Consider the following 20,520-nt stretch of genomic DNA (forward strand, 5'->3'; position numbering starts at 1 on the left):
CACCGCGCATGCGCACATTTTATTTTTGTCACGTGATCTAACGAACGAAACAGCAAAGCAGGAAATGCAGCCAGAAATGAACGCGACGCATCTTACCCACTTATAAATCAGCTTTACATGTACCGGAATGCATCGTTTATTAAGGTTGTGGGTGGTCTTTATGTCTCTATTCAGTAAGTACTTAAAAACTAACTCGTTTTCAAATCAAATCAAACAGTAATAATATCAAACTAGATTCGCTACATGACAAGGTGTCTTGAATGAGTTGAGACATATGCTGACTTGTTTTCTTCTCACAGTAAATCATGGATTCGCCAGTAAAATGAAAATAGTCGAGGAGCCAAACACATTTGGGTGCGTTTAGGAAAAAGCTGTCAGTCACAGTTTGCACCTTGTTGACTTAATCACCTTTCAGACTGACTTTTCTCTGTCTGTGTTTAGGTTGAATAATCCTTTTCTAGCCCAGGGAAGCAGACTACAGCCGAAAGTGACCCCATTTCCAGTGTCTGGTAAAATATGTTGACTGGATGACTTTTAGCATATGTTTAAATTAATTCTGTTTTTAAATATTGTGAAGGAAAATGTTTACAAGAACAAGTTGACTGAATATAATCAAGTTGACTCTTTGTGTGCCAGCCAATGACTGGATTATCTTAAGTCAACACTGTTGTGTTCCTCTGCACAGGCCCTGCACATCTTCAGCGGCTTGCAGGAAAGTGCTTCAGTTTCATAGAGTCAACGTAAGCTTGTTGCACTACACAGCATACATTAACTGTTATGCATGCTCAATGTCAACTGAATTCTTTTACACTACAGTATTTATAAAAAAAAAAACATGACAGGGTATTTGTGTTCATTGTAATTTTGCAGGTATAAATATGAATTCTGTCCATTTCACAACATCACACAACATGAGCAGTCATATAGATGGAACGCTTACAGTGGTATACTGGGGTAAGCAGCAGTTCATCATATTTACATCACCTTTGTGTAAATGTCATTCTAAATAAGCAGCTTGTGTGTGTTTTTAACAGGATCTGGCAGGAGTGGGAAATAGTAAACAACACTTTCACAGGCATGTGGATGAGAGATGGGGATACTTGTGGAACCAGAAACAGGGAAACAAAGGTCCTTTAGAAAAAAAAAGAAACACTTGTTTTGATTGTGTTTTAGGAGCTTCAACAGGCTTATTCAATCAATGTCTAGGATTCTTCTTTTTTCTTAAAGTGTGACTCCTTTAACACAAAACACATCAGTTAATGTTTGACTATGAGTCTAGACCATGAAATTTAACTCTAAAATGTTTTAAACATTCAGACCAGACCTTCATCAGACTTGAAACTGTCCAATATCTTCACACAATCAAATCAACAACATGAATACTGCAAATGTTGTGTAACTATCTTTTTATTTCTGTAGGTGATTCTTGTCTGCAGCACAAGCAGTAAGCTAGCTCAAGTCTCCGAGCCCAGTACCTGTGTGTACTCACTGACCTTTGAGACCCCTCTGGTTTGCCATCCTCATTCTCTTTTAGGTAAGATAAAAACCTTACTGCTCAAGTCAGTATTTGTATTGATATATATATTTTTAAAACACTTTTATGCCTTTTTAAGTGTACCCGACATTGAGTGAGAAGCTGCAGAGGGAATGGGATGAAGCCGAGCAGGCTCACTATGAAGAGCTTGTTACTGAGCAGGTAAACAATCAGTTTGGTGTGTTTCAAGCTTTGTTCTATGTACAAGCACAGACATACTTTATGGTATTTCTTCACAAAGTCTATTCAAATTTGAGTCATTTGTGATTATTTGTCAACTAACATGTACTTCTGCTGCAGGGTTACAACAATCTCTTGAGGGATATTTTTGAGGACGCTGGTCTCCTGAAAAGCCAAAAAGTGAGAATAAAGGCGGCAGAAGTTGCAGTGGATTCAGAAACACACAACTCTTTACAGAAATGCACAGAGGCATGTCTAATAATGAACTCTTTCAAATGAAAAAAAATATCTGAATTATAACTACATATCTGTATATTAACATGTGACAGAAAATGGATATTGTCTTTATAATTTCTCACACAGGATTTCCAAAAACAAAGGGAAGAGATTGAGAGACTGCGCGCGCTCCTTACTCAACACAATATTCCTTTTGATTCAAAGCACAGTAAGTTAATTCTGCAGGGTTGCCTTAACCCTTTAAGGTTTGATCAGTGTGTGAATTGTGTTGTCTTTGTTGGATGTTGCAGATGAAGCCAAAAGCACAGTGAGCGTGACAGTGACGGATCAACAGCCAAGAGGAGACAACGGCCTTATTGAACATCTCCTAGAGCACGTCACCGTCTAACCATCTAACAGACGCTTACTGGATGTGAAGGTTCTGTTTGAGCGACGGAGACACTCGCTCAACATGACGACTGAAGGTTGATTTCATCAGGGCACATGGAGGAAAAACTGAACTCATTTGTGGATTATAAACTTCAAAGACCTTTTTTAAAAAACAAAATCTAGAACACTCACTTTGCTATTTCCAAGAGTTTCTTCTGAAAGGATTACATTTTCATCATGTAGAAATCTGTATATACACAACCTTTAAAAAAAATAAATGTTTAAGAGGAAATTGTTTTGCTTTGAAGAGGGATGAAAGGGTTAAAAGTACACACGTCTTAACATTAGACTTTATGAAGATTTATAAACTATATTCCTATATATTATACTACATTATAAACGATAAAATTGAGTCCCCCAAAATCTGTTTCAGGACAAAAATTGTAGTCAAACAGTATTTCCAGACTTTTTTAATGTGTACAGAAAAATAGGAAATTCATGAATTAACCATGTTATTAATTAGCTGATATGATACTCGAGTGTGTCTCACCACAACGCAATAATGTGAAACTCCCAACAGATCATGGCGTGAGTGTATTTCTTATTAATATACATCTATACTTGGAACATTATTTCACAGTATTTTTATAGACTCATAAATACTGGAAGTGATGTCACCAGCCTTTGACCACATAGAGAAATCTTTAACTTTTAAGATGCTTGTTGTATCATGCAAGTGGGTGACCAAAGATTAGATCATTTGCAGCAAAGGAGAATTTTTTGGAGGGAATATTTTGAAGAATGTGTCAACTTGAATCTCGAAGGAGATTTTTTTTTGCTTTAAGTTTTACGTCTGTTTATATCTTGAGTGGATGACGTCATTCCCATCAGTGACTTCAGGTTATAGGGTTTGACGTGCACTAACATGTCTCGAGGAGAAGCATTCCTCAGACTTTTAACTCCAGGAGCCTCTCATCTTTCTTGAATATCTTTGGGAATTTGAATTTCTCCACCTCCGCCCATGATGGTGACACTGGACTCTGAGCGTTTATTTAAAACTACTGAAAAATCATCTTCTGTGTAAGAAACATTTAAGTGTAACATTTCATATTTTATAGTAAAGATTTGGTGATGGACCACGAACAATCAAGAATGTAAATGTAATATGAGGACAATGAGAAGAGAAAGTCATCATGACATTAATATAAAAATAAACAAGCATTAATGATAATTCAATGGAACACCTCTTTCTCAAAGCACCAATACAAAATACTACATATAAAATAACTTTTTATAGTCCAGGTATAAGATCAGGGAACGTATCAGTCCACTGATCAACATATTTCAGTCTTTTTCTGGTGGACTCTGTGTGGTGCGTTCAGGTAAGCAGCTGGATAACTTCTCTGGCCCGGTGCGCCCTCTGCTGGACAGCGCTGTCCTCTGCTTCTTGTCCCGACATTTCAATAAGAGCTAAGGCCTTCTGAGCTGTGGTGTCTCTGGATCCTCCACGCAGACCCTCCAGGTACTGGAGGAGCAGGGAGAACTTCTCATCTGGAACCTGAGCACAAGTATTTAACGTTACCATTATTCAGTCTTTACTTCACGTATGGGAGTTGTCTTTTTGTAATAAATGAAACTAAATAACCTGAGGTAGTTTTTCAGCAGATACAAGGCACATTTTACTCTTAAATATAAATGCAACAGCTCCAATATAAGAGTTTAAACATGTGGTTATCTGTCTGAAGATCAGCACTCCCCCCCACTCAGACTCACTCAGGTTAGTTTTACCTTCTCAGTGTCGAACATGTGCTGCAGTAACCACGTCTGTCTGGTCTTCTGGAACTTCCACTCGGTGCGATTTTCTGCCCAGCTGCAGAGACAAAACCGAAGGGGGCTGTGGTATTACATCAGTTAACATAAATGTAAAATGTTATACTGAACACACAGGTGATGACTTTAACAAGGAATTATAATGAAGGTAATGTTTGAAATCACAGTTTGAGGTGGAATATATTAAAGTGGGTCGCTCTGCAGTTTGTTTTACTTAATCTTACACTACAACTGGCAGAACAAAATACTACTTATTCATATATACATGTTTGAAATCGGTTGTTAAGATGACTTGACTTTTTGATTATTGGAAGTTATTTTGACACTGAAGACATTTTTAGGTTGTTGTATTCTCAGACTTCAAACAGAATCTTGGATAACCGTTTCCTCTCCTTATGATTAATGAATCAAACTTTGTTCATAAACTTTGTTGAATTTCTCTTCAAGATATCATTCATTTACAACACTTCATCAGAGGATTAAATTAACTCCTATTTCTTTGAAGGATGAATTTGACTTCATTGTTGTCACCTGTTATTGTCATGGTAACACCACCACTCGTGCATTTTAACGCACACATAATGAGTTAATGTATGACTCATGAAGAACCAAGCCATGCATTAATGAGCAACTATAATAATAATAATAATAATAATAATACATGAACTTCCATGAATAATGTCTGACTTCTTCTATTCATTAATACTCTTCATTCATTTTCTATACGAGTCATTTATTAACTCATTATAGTCTGGGCATTAAGCGTTCATAATCTAATTTTAAAAAACTGTTTTGTCTTAAACACTTCAAAGTTTGTTTCTGGATCCAAATGTCTTTCAAGTCTGTTCAGTTAATGCTGATTTTGCACATTGATTTCTAAAACTGGATAAAAAATAAAAAAAGGGGTTACTTCGGACCAATCGTTTATAAAATAAAGCCTGCTTCACATCTGTACGAGTCCCTTTGTATAATTCCTCCTGGACTAAATCAAAGCGGTTCTTACCATGTGAGATAGTCCAAGGCATGCTGAGGCGCAGTGGGTCCGGGCGCTTCGGTTTTCTCCGGGGTCACTCCCTCGTCTTTCAGTCTCTTCTTCCCCTCCTTCTTCAGGATCTTCTTCATCTTCCTCTCCAGGACCCTCCTCTCCTCAGGGCTCAGGTCCTCCTCTCCCTCCAAGTCAGGCGCCCCCTCTGGCAGGCCGGGCGCTTCTGAAATCTGTCAAAACAAAAACAAAAAGGCTCATGGGAGTTATCTGCACTCACAGAACTTCCTTTGTAGACTTTTATCATTCTCGTTGTTTTGTGTGAAACGCTTATCAGACATCAAAAAATAACTCACGTCCACTGGGAGCCAATGAGGGGACACATTTTTATCATTTATCAATCATTTCACTTTGTGTATACAAACACATTTTTCCTACTCATTCCCAAACATGAACATATGTTTCTGAAAAAGCCTTGTTTTATTTATTACTGATTCTTTGTTCTGTTGATGCTATAAAAACTAAATGTAACATTTTGTTGCTCTGCAGCACATATGCAGACAGAACCTAAAGGCTTCTGTTCATGTGCAGCTCAGAGGGACGTTTCCTGTCTCTGCAGCTTTGTGAGGTCACCATCAGATGCATTTATACCATGTGCTGAACTTTTCTGTTGGTGCACAACTTCCCTTCAGTGAGGCATTCAGAGCAACAGTGCTTACATAGTTTTAAAATAACCATGCGTGCAGTGTTTTTTGCAGGGATTTTAAAATTGAAACCAATATTAAGTTTAAATTTCAAAGCAGAAACTTTGTGTACAAGAAGTAATTATCAGCTCATTTGTCTGGAGAATAACTAATCCATAGAAAAAAGTAAACTAAAGCTGCTACACTGCAGTAACTCAGAGACCACGTTTAACTCTCAGGGGAAGCCAAACAAGTGCCTCAGTATGCTCTCTGATTTAACGGACCTCCGTCTGCAGGGTGATGAAAAAAAAAACAGAAGGGAGGGGAGGAAAATATTTTGATCACATGGCCAAGAAGTCATTCTGAAAGTGTGTTGGCAGGGTACACCCTACAGAAACATATGAAAACTCTACAGAGCGAGCGATAGCCTCCATGCAGAGAGCATCAATTTCCAAGATTTGAGTGGATCTTACAACGTCAGGCTGCTGGATTCAAAACACAAGACGAGTGGGCAACGGAAGCAGAAAAATGGTAAGTGGAAACATGTGTGCTTACTGAGCAGGCGGTTCCCCAAAGCGGGGCAGACAAAGGCTGCTCAAAGGAAATGTGGACATCGACTTCAAGAGTGAGATCATTAATGTTTCTATTTTCTGTGTGAAATATGTTGTGTTTTTGTTGTTTAGTGCACAGGCAGAAGAAGAGTGAACTGGTTTAGTTTAGAATATGGATGAACAGATTCCAGATGGTGTCAAAATCTAAAGTTTTGAGGAAGGGGTTTTTCTGCTGATATACACTTGATTAGTCAGCGTTATGAATTTGAAGATGAGTTTTTATAATTCTTGATTTCCCATTACTGAGGAACGTTTTATTTAGAGATCTAAAAGAAACAACTTCCAGTAAAGTTCATATAAACTTTGAGCTTATTCAGGATGGAAATATGCCGAGTGTCAGCAGCAGACTGAGACACCCACCCTGCAAGACAAAGCGCTACCGCAGGTCGTTCATCGCATCTGCAGTCAGACTGTTTAATCAGACTCTTTAACAACATCACCACCTCATGACTCATTTCAATAATGCTACACACTGTGTGTCTTTCTAATGCCAATAACTCTACTGTATTTTTTTATTTAACTGATGTAAATATGTTTGATTTTTAACTTCTATTTTTAATAATTATATTTCTGTTTCCTGTTTTCTTGAGCTGCTGTAATGCAAAAATTTCCCCCATGAGGGATCAATAAAGTTTATCTTTATCTTTGTAAGGGTGGGTTCTCTATACTAAATGAGTCACAGTCTGAGCAATTCTAAACACTGTTTCATATGTTTATAAAAAAGCTGATTCATGGGTTTGATTTCTGAAATGAGGTTATTCTTAACGATATATTTGCACTTTTTTTTCTTTTCATTTCCAGGAGAATCAAAGCCGGGTATTCTTCTCCACTGTGAGCAGTGCCACACCTCCATTTTCCAACACATCCACCACCCTCAAAACCACCTCCTCTGACTTTGGGATTGCAGCCAATGACATCACCTCCAGAGCGAACTACGTCTACAGTCTCTTTGCGTCTTTGGGCTTCGTCGCCGGCTGCTTCCTGCTCTACAGTTTTGTGCAGACCTACAGAGCTCAGAGACGTCTGGCGTGGCTCAACTGCCTCCTCTGGGCCTTCTGTGGCTTCCACCTGCTGCTGCTGCTCCTCTCCCTCCACGCCGTCGCTTACAGACCTGCCTACCTATGGACCTCAGGTTTAGGCTGTGCGGCTCTGTCGTTCTTCATCAACACGGTCTCTCTGTGCGGTCTGCTGCTGTTGGTTCTCATGGCCTACGTCCTCACTCTGGACCCGCCGTCCCACACTCTGCTGAGGAAGCCTGCAGTCTGTGTGGCTTTAGTGGTCCTGACATCAGTGCTGGTTTGTCTGCTGCTGGCAGGGCTTCGTGGTCCAAGCGGTGGTCTGCAGGAGGAAGGAGCTTGTTTTATGGATCCAGTCAGCTCTGGTGTTTCTTACGCTGCTGCCCGACTTTGCCTGGTGTTTCTGATCCCCTATATCCTCCAGCTGGGACTCCTGATCTGTGGCTGCGTCCGGCAGTGGAAATCAAAAGGACGTTTCCTGTCCGGCTCTGAGGAGGGTCCCATGTTCCTGACCGTCACCTCGGCTGTGTTTTTCTGCCAGCTCTTCTACAGCCTGGCCCTGCTGAGAGGGGCGGAGCTACAGAGCGAGCGGCCAAGCTATCGTGAATGGCCGTTTCTGAGCATGGCCGAGTTCTTGCTGTTCTCAGGGAGCAGCGTCAGTCTGCTGCTTGTGCTGCTCATGCACAGGCCGTGCAGAGAGAGTCTGCGCGGAGTGTTCAGGCAGCTGAGGGACTGCTGCAGGAGACCGGGCCGAACGCAGCCACACCGGAACATCATCGCTCCTCACATCGAGATCACAGACACCCTGCAGGACATCGAGTCATAGAGGACTCTAAAACTCTAATCTACGACTAAAATACTCAAAGAATTACAGACTACAGATGTAAATTAGCTTATAGCTAACTCAGCTAATTGGCTGTACACTGTCCCTGTCAAAATAAACAAATAAATAAATGTAGTAGAACGTTCTACTTTAAACGCTTCCCCTGTCTCTTTAGCTCTTAATTTACAATGTCAATTTAATGTAATGTTATTTTTCACATGCATTTTCCCTTCAAGAGTCTCTGGTGTTTTAAAAGTATAAAGGTCCCATATTCTGCTTTTTCTGGTTTTATATGCTCTTTAGTGTGTTTTCCAAGTGTCCTGTGCATGTTTAGGCACATCTATGTGCAAAAATTCAAAGTCCTCGGAAACGCGGCTTCTCCTACGTCCTCCTGTTAGCTGTAGCATTAGCTGCATGTAACGCTCGGTTCTAGCCTCCCTCGATAAAAATTTGTCAGTCCGGTGTCATTGTCAGTGTGAGATCACTGATCTAAGCCCATTGGCTCGTTGTGGCAAGCCCAGCAGCTCATGTTGAAATTTCCGAGACGCATGCTGAGCAACTGACCAATAACGACAGAGCGGATCGGCAGACCAATCAGAGCAGACTTGGCACACGTGGGGTCTAACAGTGTAGGCTCAGCAGAGTGTAGCTGACGGACTCAGAGTGTAGAGGGAGCAAGGAGGAGCAGTACATGAAAACAGACACTTTTTTCAGACTTTAACTATTGTGAACGTACAAAAGTAGATACATAGATTAAATATACAAACCCCAAAAAGGGCAGAATATGGGCTCTTTAAGTTTTGATAAAAAATCAAAAGTCTTCAGCCGATTTCTTTCAGAATTTTGCAGCATGTTGCTACATTCCTTTCTCTCACTTCAGATACAGTATGTCTGTATAGTTTATAAAAATCAACATCTACAAGTTCATTAGAAAATGACTAACTTAGTAGCATGTGTAGTTTTTTAAAAATGTGTCGAGCTGGCCTTTAGACACGCCTCTCTTTCTTGGAAAACAGACTCTGTTTGCATTACCATCTTTCACACAAAAGCCCATTCACACGAACTGCCTGGAAAAAGCTCCGCAATCCCCTGAATGCCACTTAGGAAACATTAAGTCAGGGGAATAGAACGCCAGATGCTTACTTGAGACCAACAGTATCTATATTCTTCATGGTAACATTTTCAAAGAACCAAAACAAGCTACACAAGTCACACTCTCATCTGGCCCATTCCACTTTCAGGAAGTGGATTGGCACCAGTTCTAGGAATAACACCTGCAGGGATGACATCATAGCATCATTTGAAACATGTCAGACCTGATTCCCTAAGTAACAAAGTCAAATCTTTGTGATCCATTTAAGCCATCTCGTTGCTTCTAACGGGGAACCCACAAAATATGATGCATTATGGAACTCTAATGGTAATTAGTATCAAACAACTGAGAACACACACATTCCAGTTTGTCTCTGCTAAGAATCCATGGACTTCAACTTTTACATTCTGTATTTAATATCTACAGTCCATCGCCATGTTCATGTTTGAGTGTCAGTGTTGACAAGTTGCCTCCATGTTCTTATTGGTTATCATTTTTATGGAATAAAAAAATACATAAATGAAATTAGAGAGTTTCAGTATGAATATATCGGTATGAATACTACTTCAAGTGAAGTAAAGCTATGATAAACACTGTTTGAGCCATAGAAGACAACAGGTTAATATAAAAATAAAATTTGCCCATTAGTATAATTTTGTATTTATATGTTTATAATTAATAGTTTTTGCTTTTGAATTTTAGAATTAATTTACATTTTTTATATTTATCACATATTGAAACATTGTGTGTTTATAGGTCTGTGTGGTTAGAAGGGCTCAGTTTACGTGTCCTGCTGCTGCAAAGTGTTCCCGCTGTCGTAAAGCGCAGCTAATTGGCGTAAATTGCCATGTGGGTACAGGTGAATAAATACTCTGAAGACGAGAAGGCATTCTACCGAGCAGGACGAGGAGCAACAGTTTTCTGACCGTCACAGTTTTAGTTTTTGGTCGAATCCGAGAGGTTTTCTTTTAGTAAACGAGTGATATTTATAAGAGCTTATTTTGTAACCTGCAATTCTTCATTTTGAGGAATAAATCGTCTTTTTTGTCACTTTAAATCTGCCTCCTTTCATTTTTGGATTACTTTAAAATGTGTCTTTTGGAAAGTAGCATACGAGTCAGAAACTTCTAATCGTGCAAGAAGTGGCAAGAGGATTTTTGTTTGAGTTAAGTTGCCACTACAAACACTGTGTGTCCTGCTTTTTTTTAAATGTTTTTAAAAAATGTATTTTGATATCCTTAATTAATCCCTGAGGGAAATCACACACACACACACACACACACACACAAGTGGAGAGATGTCAGAGTGGGGCTGCTACAAGCTCCTAAGCAGAGAGCGCACCAGAGCACTTTGGGGTTCAGTGCCTTGCTCAAGGGCAACTCGGCAGTGCTGAACCGGCGACCCTACAGACTGAGCTAGTCCCCATCCTAAGAACAGAGAAGATCAGAAGGGAGCGAGCAAACTGCCTAATACTTTTCAATATAAAGTTGCTTATACTTTCTACGAGCCGGTAGCGACTACAGGATTAAACCTTTTTTTTGGGGGGGGGGGGGGGGGGGGGGCTCAGACCGGATGTGTAGGGGGTTCTCCTGTAGCCACACGTCCAATGTGTGCTTCGAAAAGTAAGTTAACCTCAAATTTCTACCCCTGCTTAGTCAGCGGTGTCTGAATGTGATGAGTTACTTCTGATGGTCACTTTACATAGAGGTCATCAGGGTGTGAATGTGTAGGTGTGACCTGCAGTGTAAAAGCACTTTGAGTAGTCAGAAGACTAGAAAAGCACTATATCAAGTCTATTTACTGTTTTGTATCTTCACCTCACACATACTAGCATCCTTTTTTTTTTTTACCTTTACTTATACTTAACAGCAAGATATTGTTATATTTATTCCATGTTACACAACAAATGAGATATGTAAGACAACCAAACTACCCGTAACAGTTTTCTGTACAGATCAACACAAATCCTCAAAGTGTGTTCATTGCATACTAAGACAATCCTGCAGCATAAAACAATGCAAATAAAGTGAAATAGCTTCATTCTTACCTCTGTCTCCTCTGCTTTTTGTTTCTTTTTTCTTTTCCTTTCCTTTTTCTTTGTCTGTGTTTCATCTTCTGCTGTGACGGTCACATGGGGAATCTCTACTGGAGCCTCCTGAATGAAATACACATTCATTAGTTTTTGTGAAATATTTGGCTGTGTTGTCTAAAACAGGCACAGACATGAGGGATGTCATACTCACCTCTACTTTAGGGGTTTTCCTTTTCTTTTTCACTTTAGTTTCCTCCATATCTTTCTCATGAACATCAACAGAATCTTGACTCAGCTTCTTCCGTTTGGACGGAAGGGTTTCTGGTTTCAAGGATTTGTCTTTTGCCATGAGTTAGTACTACAAATAAAAGCATGTCAAAGTTACAAAAGCACATAACAACAGAGATGTGTACATTAATGAAGAAAAATGGATAAACAACAAACATTGGAGACCCAGAAGGATGATGATCTAAACTTAACTGCACGAATGACTAATTTAATGTTTCTGTATTACACAAAACTAACCTCGCCCAGCTAAATCCTACTATTGATTATTGCCTAATGTCCCTTTGAACATAGATAAATAAAGTAATACACTGTATTTCACTCAAAATATCTAAAGGCCCCCCCCGGCAAGAAAAAAAATGACGACGCTGTTTTATGACACCAACACAAATACATTATTAACAAATTAAACTCAATCACGGATCGACGATATATATTTTCAGACCATATTTGTAACAAAAAATACTCACTTGAAGTGCGAAAAATGCGTGCAGAACTCCACACAGCACAAAACAAGCATGGGACCTGGACCAGGAAGTTATTTCGTCTAGGACAGGCGTGATTGGACAGATATATCTCTTTGATCACTGATTGGTTGGCGAGCGTGACCGCTTCAAGGACGCTCTTACCGTTTGAAAACACTATGTAAAAATCACATAAATATTTTTTGGGGGTAAATTAATCTTTTATTCAAATGGTTTTGACAACCTTCTGATAAATAAATCAAATTTGATGACGTGTACAGGGAAATATTCTCTTTACATTTCAGCGGAACCGTTCAACTCTGGGATAAACAGCAACACGGAAGGAATTTAAGGTCGCACAACATTGCGTTATATGACCTAACCAAGGTGCGTTTAGTAAGAATACGTTTAGTTTGTTTGACCTCACACAGTAAATCCTAAGATGACCATTTGTTCAAGATGTCTACAACAGCAGGTCGAGTTTTGTCAGGTCTGAGACGAGCTGCTTGTAGTCGGAGGATCTTTACATCAGAAAGGTGAGTGAATGTGAAGCAGGCTAACCGAGACCACAGTGACTCATGTCATCTAGCTGTTCTGCTTCAATGACACGTTTTTAATTGTTCTTATTGTAAGCTTCATATTTTCTTTAAGAAAATACAAAGCTATATTCTAACTCTGAGTGTTTTAAGACATACTTTACTTTTATACAAATGTTCTTTGAAGTGGCAAATCTTAGAATTACAATACTATGAATTATGATAGTAGGGTCCCAACTTTTGAAATCTCCCTACAAGTCTGACAAGCTGGTCTGATTTCCATCAGAGACACATTCTGGGTTTGACATTTTGACTTGGGTAGAGTTTAAATAACCTGCCTTTGTTCGAGGTTGATTTCATAATTTATTGTCGATGGAACAGTTTGTATTTCTCTCTAGAAATCATCATAGTGTCCAGTGAATAGGTAACACAGTAAAGAAACACACAAATGAAATCCAAGGTGATCTGCATATGTTGATAATGTGAATTTTAAAAGTCTCTTTGTTGTAAAGAGTTCATATAAAGACATTATGTGAGTGTTTCCCTTTTGGCTACTAAATTAATATTCATGTACCAATTAAGCATTGCATGAAAATCATTGCATTATAGTTTGAGAGGTATTCAGTCTTTTACTCAACAGTACCAATTTATAAAATAATCCCATATAATATTCCCCCATTTACAACAACAAATACTCCATATGCCAAAAAAAACATCTCTTTTTTAAATTGTCCGGTTATTTGATTGTACAATGTACACTGCCCGGTACTACACATTTCATGACTGATGTGAGTATTTGCATGTTAATCTTTGATGTATTTTTGTCTTTATCAGCCGACTGAACAGTGTGAGGTCTCTCACTCTGAGCTCTCAGAGGGCAGCCGGACCCATAAATGATGAAAAAGAGGTGAAAGATGAGCCCATCAAGTTCTCCACCAGTAAGGCCAGTCACAGAACCTGGAAAGTGGACCAGTCCATGGGGAGTAAGTTTCAGCGTCCCTGGTGGAAGGTGTTGCCCATCAGCCTGTGTGCCAGCGCCTTCCTGCTCTGGTGTGCACTACGAGAAGAAACTGACATAGACGAGAAGCTGGAGAGGAAGCTCTATGAGCAGCTACCAGGCTTGTTGTCAGACAAAGAAGAGGAGGAAAATAATTGAGGTTGACAAATCTGGGACTTATTGTATATATTTCAGCCTATATTTATTGTGAATGTCTTTGTAGAATTATTGCTGTAGCGCCAGCTCATTCATCTGAAGCCGTCCTGTGCTACAGGATTTCTTTCTCAGCAAGAAATGAATTGTCCCAGACAATACAACGCCTTGTCAAGTTTCAGCTGACTGATGAGAACATGTGGATTAAAATGCCTTGATTTGAGCCACAACTTTGTCTGCCTTTTTTCACTTTTCAAGAAATATATTCATATGCCTCTTTCACTGAGGTCTTAATGTGATCTAAAATCTGTCCTGTGGTTGGTCTGAGACCCCCTTTTTAATCAAGTTATATTACCAGTATATCCATCCATTATCTAAACCGCTTTTCCCGTTGAGGGGTCGTGGGGGGCTGGTGTCGATCGCAACTCATTGGGCAAGAGGCAGGGTTACACCCTGGACTGTACACCTGTCAACCACAGAGCCAGCAGTACCCACGCATGCACGGGTAGAACATGCAAACTCCACACAGAGGCCCTGTCCAATAGCTTTCTCAGTATATGCAAAAGGTTTTGTTATGTTCATTTTCACAAACCATATGTGCAGAGACCTGATTGTAGACCTGTTATGGCTGCAGGTTAGGTTTGGCCAGACCAGGACCACAATCTTTATAAACATGTGCGTGGAAATGGATACATTTAGAAAATATGCCAGGGCTAAGGTCTTTACTAATTATATTTTACTACAATGTAAAACACATTCATGAAATTGTCTTCCTAGCCCTTGCTTTCTGAGGTATCGGTCACCCTCTTGTGGTTGATACATTTATTGGCCATGTCTCGGGTTGTTCAACAGGTGATTTTGATTTTTGCTGATGTGGCTCACATGTGAAGCTGCCTTCAATACGTGATGTGTATCAGACATCATTTTACCTCAATTAGATTCAGACACTGAATTTGAGGTAGCGGAAAGTTTATTTACAGCACAAGAAATCCTATGACATGCACACACAGGAGTAAAAATATTCTAAAATAAACTTGCAAACCTGAGGAAGGCAGTGGAATATTTCTGTCAGCATATACATGAGAAGCGCTACTCTACAGTGAATAGTACAGTCAAGGAAAGTCAAGAGTGAAAGGGAATTGGGAAATGACATACAAAACTATCCTGCCTGAAACTACAAAGAATATGGTAAAACACGTGCTGGTAATAATTTCAAGATTTACAAAACAACCCCAAGTCAGACCCACCCACCCCCCACTAAAAAGATAAAATCACAACATTTATGCACGCTCTCCTCTAATTCGCCTGGCGAGCTGGATATCCTTGGGCATGATCGTAACCCTCTTGGCATGGATGGCGCACAGGTTGGTGTCCTCAAACAGTCCAACCAAGTAGGCCTCACTTGCTTCCTACAAGGAAAAACAAAAACAATGTAACTTTTATAGCTCACGAAACCAAGCTAAAACAGAGTTCTCTTCCTCACCTGCAGAGCTCCAATAGCTGCGCTCTGGAAACGCAGGTCTGTCTTGAAATCCTGGGCAATTTCTCTGACAAGACGCTGGAATGGCAGCTTCCTGATGAGCAGCTCAGTTGACTTCTGGTAACGACGGATCTCTCTCAGGGCAACAGTTCCAGGCCTACAAAATCAAATTATGCACTTTGGTTAAGACCTTAACCAGTCTTTGGTGTAAAAAAAACAAACAAACCAAAAACCTTAAGGTTACCAAAGAAATGGATTGAAAGGAGCATCTGATCATCTACCTGTATCTGTGGGGCTTCTTCACTCCGCCGGTAGATGGCGCGCTTTTCCTGGCAGCTTTGGTGGCCAGCTGCTTCCTGGGCGCCTTTCCTCCGGTAGATTTACGAGCGGTCTGCTTAGTACGAGCCATACTTCACCTGCTGAATTAAAACAAATAGAAAAGGAGGCAAACTACGATTAGAAACACACTTCTAAAAGCATTTTACTACTATCTGTAGATCATTTCTGGACACATTAAAGTACGTGCCGCAGTAACTGCTCTAACCCCAGCACCCGTGTGTTGTGACCCACATCTTTAAACACAAACAAACATGTCGTAATGGTTAAACGCAACATTGTGTTGAGTGTACAAACGAAACAATCGTTCAATGAGCAACAGCTGACTAAGCCTGCTCTTACAGTCAAGGTTATAAAAAGTGCCATCAACGGTTTCGTTACGCCGATGGTTAGACCTAATAAAAGGAAACCCGCCACCATTAAGCTGGGAGAGAAACACACGTTTCAGACTGATGTCGATGGTGAGCAGATTTAAAGCTAGCATGGACGGCTGCAAAATGGCGCCAGCTAGCCAACAGAGGTTCACAACAAAACCAAGACGGCGTTTACTTCCCCGCCAATTTTTATATACAACCATCCACACTGGATAACCATTTACTAAACATTTAGCACAGTGACAGGCGTTTATTTGTTATAAGTTTAACAAATGACTTGAAATAAAGCCAACGGTAAGCTAATTGGTAATTGCGCGCGTCGTGTAGTTGTCAAGTGAGTGACTATTACAGCGAGTCTAAATGTCGTTAAACACGATTAAAGACAAGGAAATGTGAGTATACAATATCAGAAATGACAATAAGTATCGAATATAGAAAGCACAACATTACAAGAAAACTCTCTATACCTTTTTGTTTCGCGGCAAACCGATATCTTCGTCTCGTTACTCTTCGGTAATAATAACTATCACAGGAAGCAGAAGGTGGTATTTATAGTCTGAGGGGCGCAGCGCCTGATGTCCCGCCCCTTTGCGCACATGATTGGTTCAGAGACAAATCCAGAACTGAATATGATTCGCTGAGGAAAACTTGAGGCTCACTGGCTCTGCATTCGAAGTAGAGTAACAAAAAGCGCCTTTTAATAATCGCTTTTTTTCATTCTCTCATCAAACTGATTTATTTATTCCTGAAACCCATATATTTGCACAGAAGTGCTGTTTCTCTACCAATGATAGGTGTTGAGAGACCTGAGCACAGAGCAGCAGAGCCACATAAAGCATCATGCTTCTCCTAACAACTGGGTGAATCGTTTAGTTATTAATTCAACATAATTCAACAACGTACTTCTTACAGACCTCATAATAATGTAGCCTACAGATTAATTCATGATCTTCATATATGTTAAAAATGTTCCCTTAATATACGTTTACTTTCATGTAAAAAGACACCGGTCTATAAGGTATACTCATTCATACATGGCCATTATTATAATATTTTTTTTAAATGTACATTCCGTATTTCTGTTTGTGTCTCCTCACTCAACTGAGAGCGTCAACAAAGCGGAACGATAAACGGTAAAGAATAAATAACAGCCGGATGTCTTTAGAGGTGACGCCAGTGGTGAGTTTATGAACACAGCTTGATTTGGTAAAAACAGGATTAAGTTAACGCTTCTGTTTTTTTTTTTTAAATATCTGCTAATAGTTGAGTTAAAGTTAGTTATTGTTGGTAAGAAGAGGTTCACCCTGACTGGCTTTTGTCAGAAAACCTGCCGCAGCGCAAAATCCAGCATGACCGAGCGAAGTCTGCAGTTTCTAGGTAAATGATCATTATATGAAGTCTTATCTTGACCATAGACTTAACCATACAATCATATTGTCTGTGGACTATTACTGTCCGCACAACATGTGTCTGATTTCACTTCAATCTAATCAGCAGATGGCATAAACTGACTAGTTATGCTGTACTGTAATTTGAGTTTTTATAATATGATTATTGAATCTGTCTGTTAAAATAAGCATTGAGGATTTAAATAAGATTTCAATCAATGCCCTGCCTCCAAAAGTAAGTTGTTCACACGTTTGTTTGTCCATTCACCAGATATTGAACCTAAATCAAACAGTTCTGCTCCTGTTGAAAGAAGACCTGAAAAGCCCCTCTGGACTCGTACTGACAACGCCTTCAGATTTAACTTCCTACCTGACAACTCTGCAGCTCTTCAGGTGGAAACATCCCCATCATCCATCAGTGAACCAGCAGCAAGCAGGATATCTGTTACAGGACAGGGCTCTGCTTTTGCCTTCAACTTCCAAATCCCTTCTGACACACCTGTAGAAAGCATGGAGACGACAGAAACCCCGAGTACGTCTTCTCCAAGCAGCCAACAGGAAAAGTCTTTGTCACTGCCAGAGGTCAACTCTGAATCATTAGTGCAATCAAAAGCCAAGAAGAAGAAGAAATCTGGAAAGAAAAACCCCTCTGAGAGCACAGAGATTCAGCAAACACCAGGTTCAGCGGAGGGTAGTCAAGAGAGCGAGGACACAGAGCTGGTCAGTGTGAAATGTTTTCATCATGAGATCCAGTTTGTTTTACTGAATGTAATGTTTGAATGGCTTTCAGAGTGCAGAGGAGCAGCTGAACAGACAGCTGGACTGGTGCATCGAGCAGCTGGAATCGGGAATGAGGTCCCAGAAGGGAACACCAAAACAAAGTATTCTGTTTAGATCAAGTAAAAACAATATAATGTTCCATGTAAATATCCAAAATGTGAATTGTTTTTTTAATTGTCATGCTTTAACTATTCTGTCCCTGCAGAGGAGGAAGCCTCTCGTGCTCTGAAGACTCTACAAAGCTCCAAAGCTCCTCTGGCCAAAAAGAGGCAGGTGATGAGAGCCATGACTGGAGACTACAGGAAGAAAATGGAGGAGGAGAAGAGCAAACAGTACAAACTCATTCATAGCGGTGAGTGGATTATAGGAGTAGCATGATTTTTTAAGACTAAAAAAGTACAAAAAAAGAGCTACCATAAGTGATGTTTATTGACACCATTTTCTCTTTTTGGCAGAACTTGCTTCAGCTCAAGTGAAAGCTGTGTCAGATTCTCCAAAGAAGTGTGTCTTCCACCGGAGAGCAGAAGCTAAATCACAAGATACAGACCTGATAGAACAGACTCAAGAGCAGGCTTCCTCAACCTTTGTCTTTACCCCCTCAAAGGAAGAGTTCCACTTCAATTTCTTCTGATCTGTGATCTTAGGACACATATTACCATACAGTGTGATAGACATTGTTCAAAAATAGCCATTGCAGAAAAGAAGCGACTACAAAGGGTAAACACAATCACAACACCTATTTCCACAATGCTGATATTCAAAATGTTCTGAAATTGCTGGCTCATGTTTATACTTCTAAATAAAATAATTTAAATTTTTTTTTACTTGAATTTGTTTTTATTATTTATAGAACTATAACAAACTAGTTGGAGTATCATTCCATAATTGGATTATGTGAATTTAAGATAAGCAACCTTTTTGGACTGTGATGTTTCTTCTCATCAGTTTCTACTACATATTGTACATATTGTATTGGCACAGATTGTGGGAGAATTTTTAGTGTTTTGAGGGTCAAAGGTGACAAAGATGTGTTGTTTGTTGCATCCCCCGGAACATTTGTTTATTAAATAGAATGTGTCATTTAGTCAACACTGTCACTTTTTTTTGACCATTCTTAAAGCTCATGACTAAAGGGATGCTTTTCTTGTTTGTTTTTTATTTATTTGCATTTCGTGACTTTACAGAGACATGTTGATAGGAAGTTTCGAGCATTTTGAGTGTCAATATGTGTATTAAGTGCGACAAATTAATTATATCAATAACCAATACATACAGTGGGTACGGAAAGTATTCAGACCCCTTTACATTTTTCACTCTTTGTTTCATTGCAGCCATTTGCTAAAATCAAAAAAGTTCATTTTATTTCTCATTAATGTACACTCAGCACCCCATCTTGACAGAAAAAAAACAGATATGTAGAAATATTTGCAAATTTATTAAAAAAGAAAAACTGAAATATCACATGGTCATAAGTATTCAGACCCTTTGCTGTGACACTCATATTTAACTCACATGCTGTCCATTTCTTCTGATCCTCCTTGAGATGGTTCTGCTCCTTCATTGGAGTCCAGCTGTGTTTAATTAAACTGATTGGACTTGATTAGGAAAGGCACACACCTGTCTATATAAGACCTTACAGCTCACAGTGTATGTCAGAGCAAATGAGAATCATGAGGTCGAAGGAACTGCCCAAGGAGCTCAGAGACAGAATTGTGGCAAGGCACAGATCTGGCCAAGGTTACAAAAGAATTTCTGCAGCACTCAAGGTTCCTAAGAGCACAGTGGCCTCCATAATCCTTAAATGGAAGAAGTTTGGGACGACCAGAACTCTTCCTAGACCTGGCCGTCCAGCCAAACTGAGCAATCGTGGGAGAAGAGCCTTGGTGAGAGAGGTAAAGAAACACTCAAAGATCACTGTGGCTGAGCTCCAGAGATGCAGTAGGGAGATGGGAGAAAGTTCCACAAAGTCAACTATCACTGCAGCCCTCCACCAGTCGGGGCTTTATGGCAGAGTGGCCCGACGGAAGCCTCTCATCAGTGCAAGACATATGAAAGCCCGCATAGAGTTTGCCAAAAAACACATGAAGGACTCCCAGACTATGAGAAAGATTCTCTGGTCTGATGAGACCAAGATTGAACTTTTTGGCTTTAATTCTAAGTGGTATGTGTGGAGAAAACCAGGCACTGCTCATCACCTGCCCAATACAATCCCAACAGTGAAACATGGTGGTGGCAGCATCATGCTATGGGGGTGTTTTTCAGCTGCAGGGACAGGACGACTGGTTGCAATTGAAGGAAAGATGAATGCGGCCAAGTACAGAGATATCCTGGAAGAAA

The 20,520-nt window shown here is 39.8% G+C and overlaps 5 protein-coding genes across 6 annotated transcripts; 3 read left to right on the forward strand and 2 right to left on the reverse strand.

The window, feature by feature from the left end:
• The first annotated feature begins 2 nt into the window (after positions 1 to 2).
• On the forward strand, positions 3 to 2,899 carry gnptg (N-acetylglucosamine-1-phosphate transferase subunit gamma). Of its 2 annotated transcripts, none has more exons than XM_061028288.1 (11): positions 3 to 173; positions 300 to 354; positions 442 to 509; positions 686 to 740; positions 871 to 954; positions 1,035 to 1,128; positions 1,420 to 1,534; positions 1,614 to 1,696; positions 1,835 to 1,963; positions 2,078 to 2,159; positions 2,242 to 2,899. In XM_061028288.1, exons 1-11 carry the CDS (start codon positions 128 to 130, stop codon positions 2,337 to 2,339), a joined length of 909 nt encoding a protein of 302 aa, XP_060884271.1. In that variant the 5' UTR covers positions 3 to 127; the 3' UTR covers positions 2,340 to 2,899. The 2 variants fall into 2 exon arrangements, with proteins under 2 accessions (XP_060884271.1, XP_060884272.1); XM_061028289.1 differs by having other exon boundaries at positions 1,835 to 1,894.
• Positions 2,900 to 3,165: 266 nt separating this feature from the next.
• On the reverse strand, positions 3,166 to 12,277 carry LOC132955440 (uncharacterized protein C7orf50). The gene is made up of 6 exons (XM_061028293.1): positions 12,146 to 12,277; positions 11,602 to 11,748; positions 11,406 to 11,513; positions 5,154 to 5,365; positions 4,109 to 4,190; positions 3,166 to 3,878 (listed from the first exon to the last, which is right to left on the reverse strand). Exons 2-6 carry the CDS (start codon positions 11,737 to 11,739, stop codon positions 3,699 to 3,701), a joined length of 720 nt encoding a protein of 239 aa, XP_060884276.1. The 5' UTR covers positions 11,740 to 11,748; positions 12,146 to 12,277; the 3' UTR covers positions 3,166 to 3,698.
• Positions 12,278 to 12,468: 191 nt separating this feature from the next.
• On the forward strand, positions 12,469 to 14,048 carry LOC132955444 (ubiquinol-cytochrome-c reductase complex assembly factor 4). The gene is made up of 2 exons (XM_061028297.1): positions 12,469 to 12,675; positions 13,510 to 14,048. The coding sequence occupies exons 1-2, from the start codon at positions 12,599 to 12,601 to the stop codon at positions 13,829 to 13,831; spliced, it is 399 nt and encodes a 132-aa protein (XP_060884280.1). The 5' UTR covers positions 12,469 to 12,598; the 3' UTR covers positions 13,832 to 14,048.
• A 729-nt stretch (positions 14,049 to 14,777) lies between these two features.
• h3f3d (H3 histone, family 3D) lies at positions 14,778 to 16,631 on the reverse strand. The gene is made up of 4 exons (XM_061028336.1): positions 16,483 to 16,631; positions 15,587 to 15,724; positions 15,309 to 15,462; positions 14,778 to 15,234 (listed from the first exon to the last, which is right to left on the reverse strand). The coding sequence occupies exons 2-4, from the start codon at positions 15,712 to 15,714 to the stop codon at positions 15,106 to 15,108; spliced, it is 411 nt and encodes a 136-aa protein (XP_060884319.1). The 5' UTR covers positions 15,715 to 15,724; positions 16,483 to 16,631; the 3' UTR covers positions 14,778 to 15,105.
• A 523-nt stretch (positions 16,632 to 17,154) lies between these two features.
• Positions 17,155 to 19,002, forward strand: c21h8orf33 (chromosome 21 C8orf33 homolog). Its single transcript, XM_061028518.1, has 5 exons — positions 17,155 to 17,392; positions 17,675 to 18,123; positions 18,194 to 18,284; positions 18,389 to 18,535; positions 18,639 to 19,002. The coding sequence occupies exons 1-5, from the start codon at positions 17,365 to 17,367 to the stop codon at positions 18,812 to 18,814; spliced, it is 891 nt and encodes a 296-aa protein (XP_060884501.1). The 5' UTR covers positions 17,155 to 17,364; the 3' UTR covers positions 18,815 to 19,002.
• The last annotated feature ends 1,518 nt before the right edge of the window (positions 19,003 to 20,520 follow it).

The sequence above is a fragment of the Labrus mixtus genome, chromosome 21 (assembly GCF_963584025.1).
Source record: "Labrus mixtus chromosome 21, fLabMix1.1, whole genome shotgun sequence".
Classification (NCBI taxonomy): domain Eukaryota; kingdom Metazoa; phylum Chordata; class Actinopteri; order Labriformes; family Labridae; genus Labrus; species Labrus mixtus.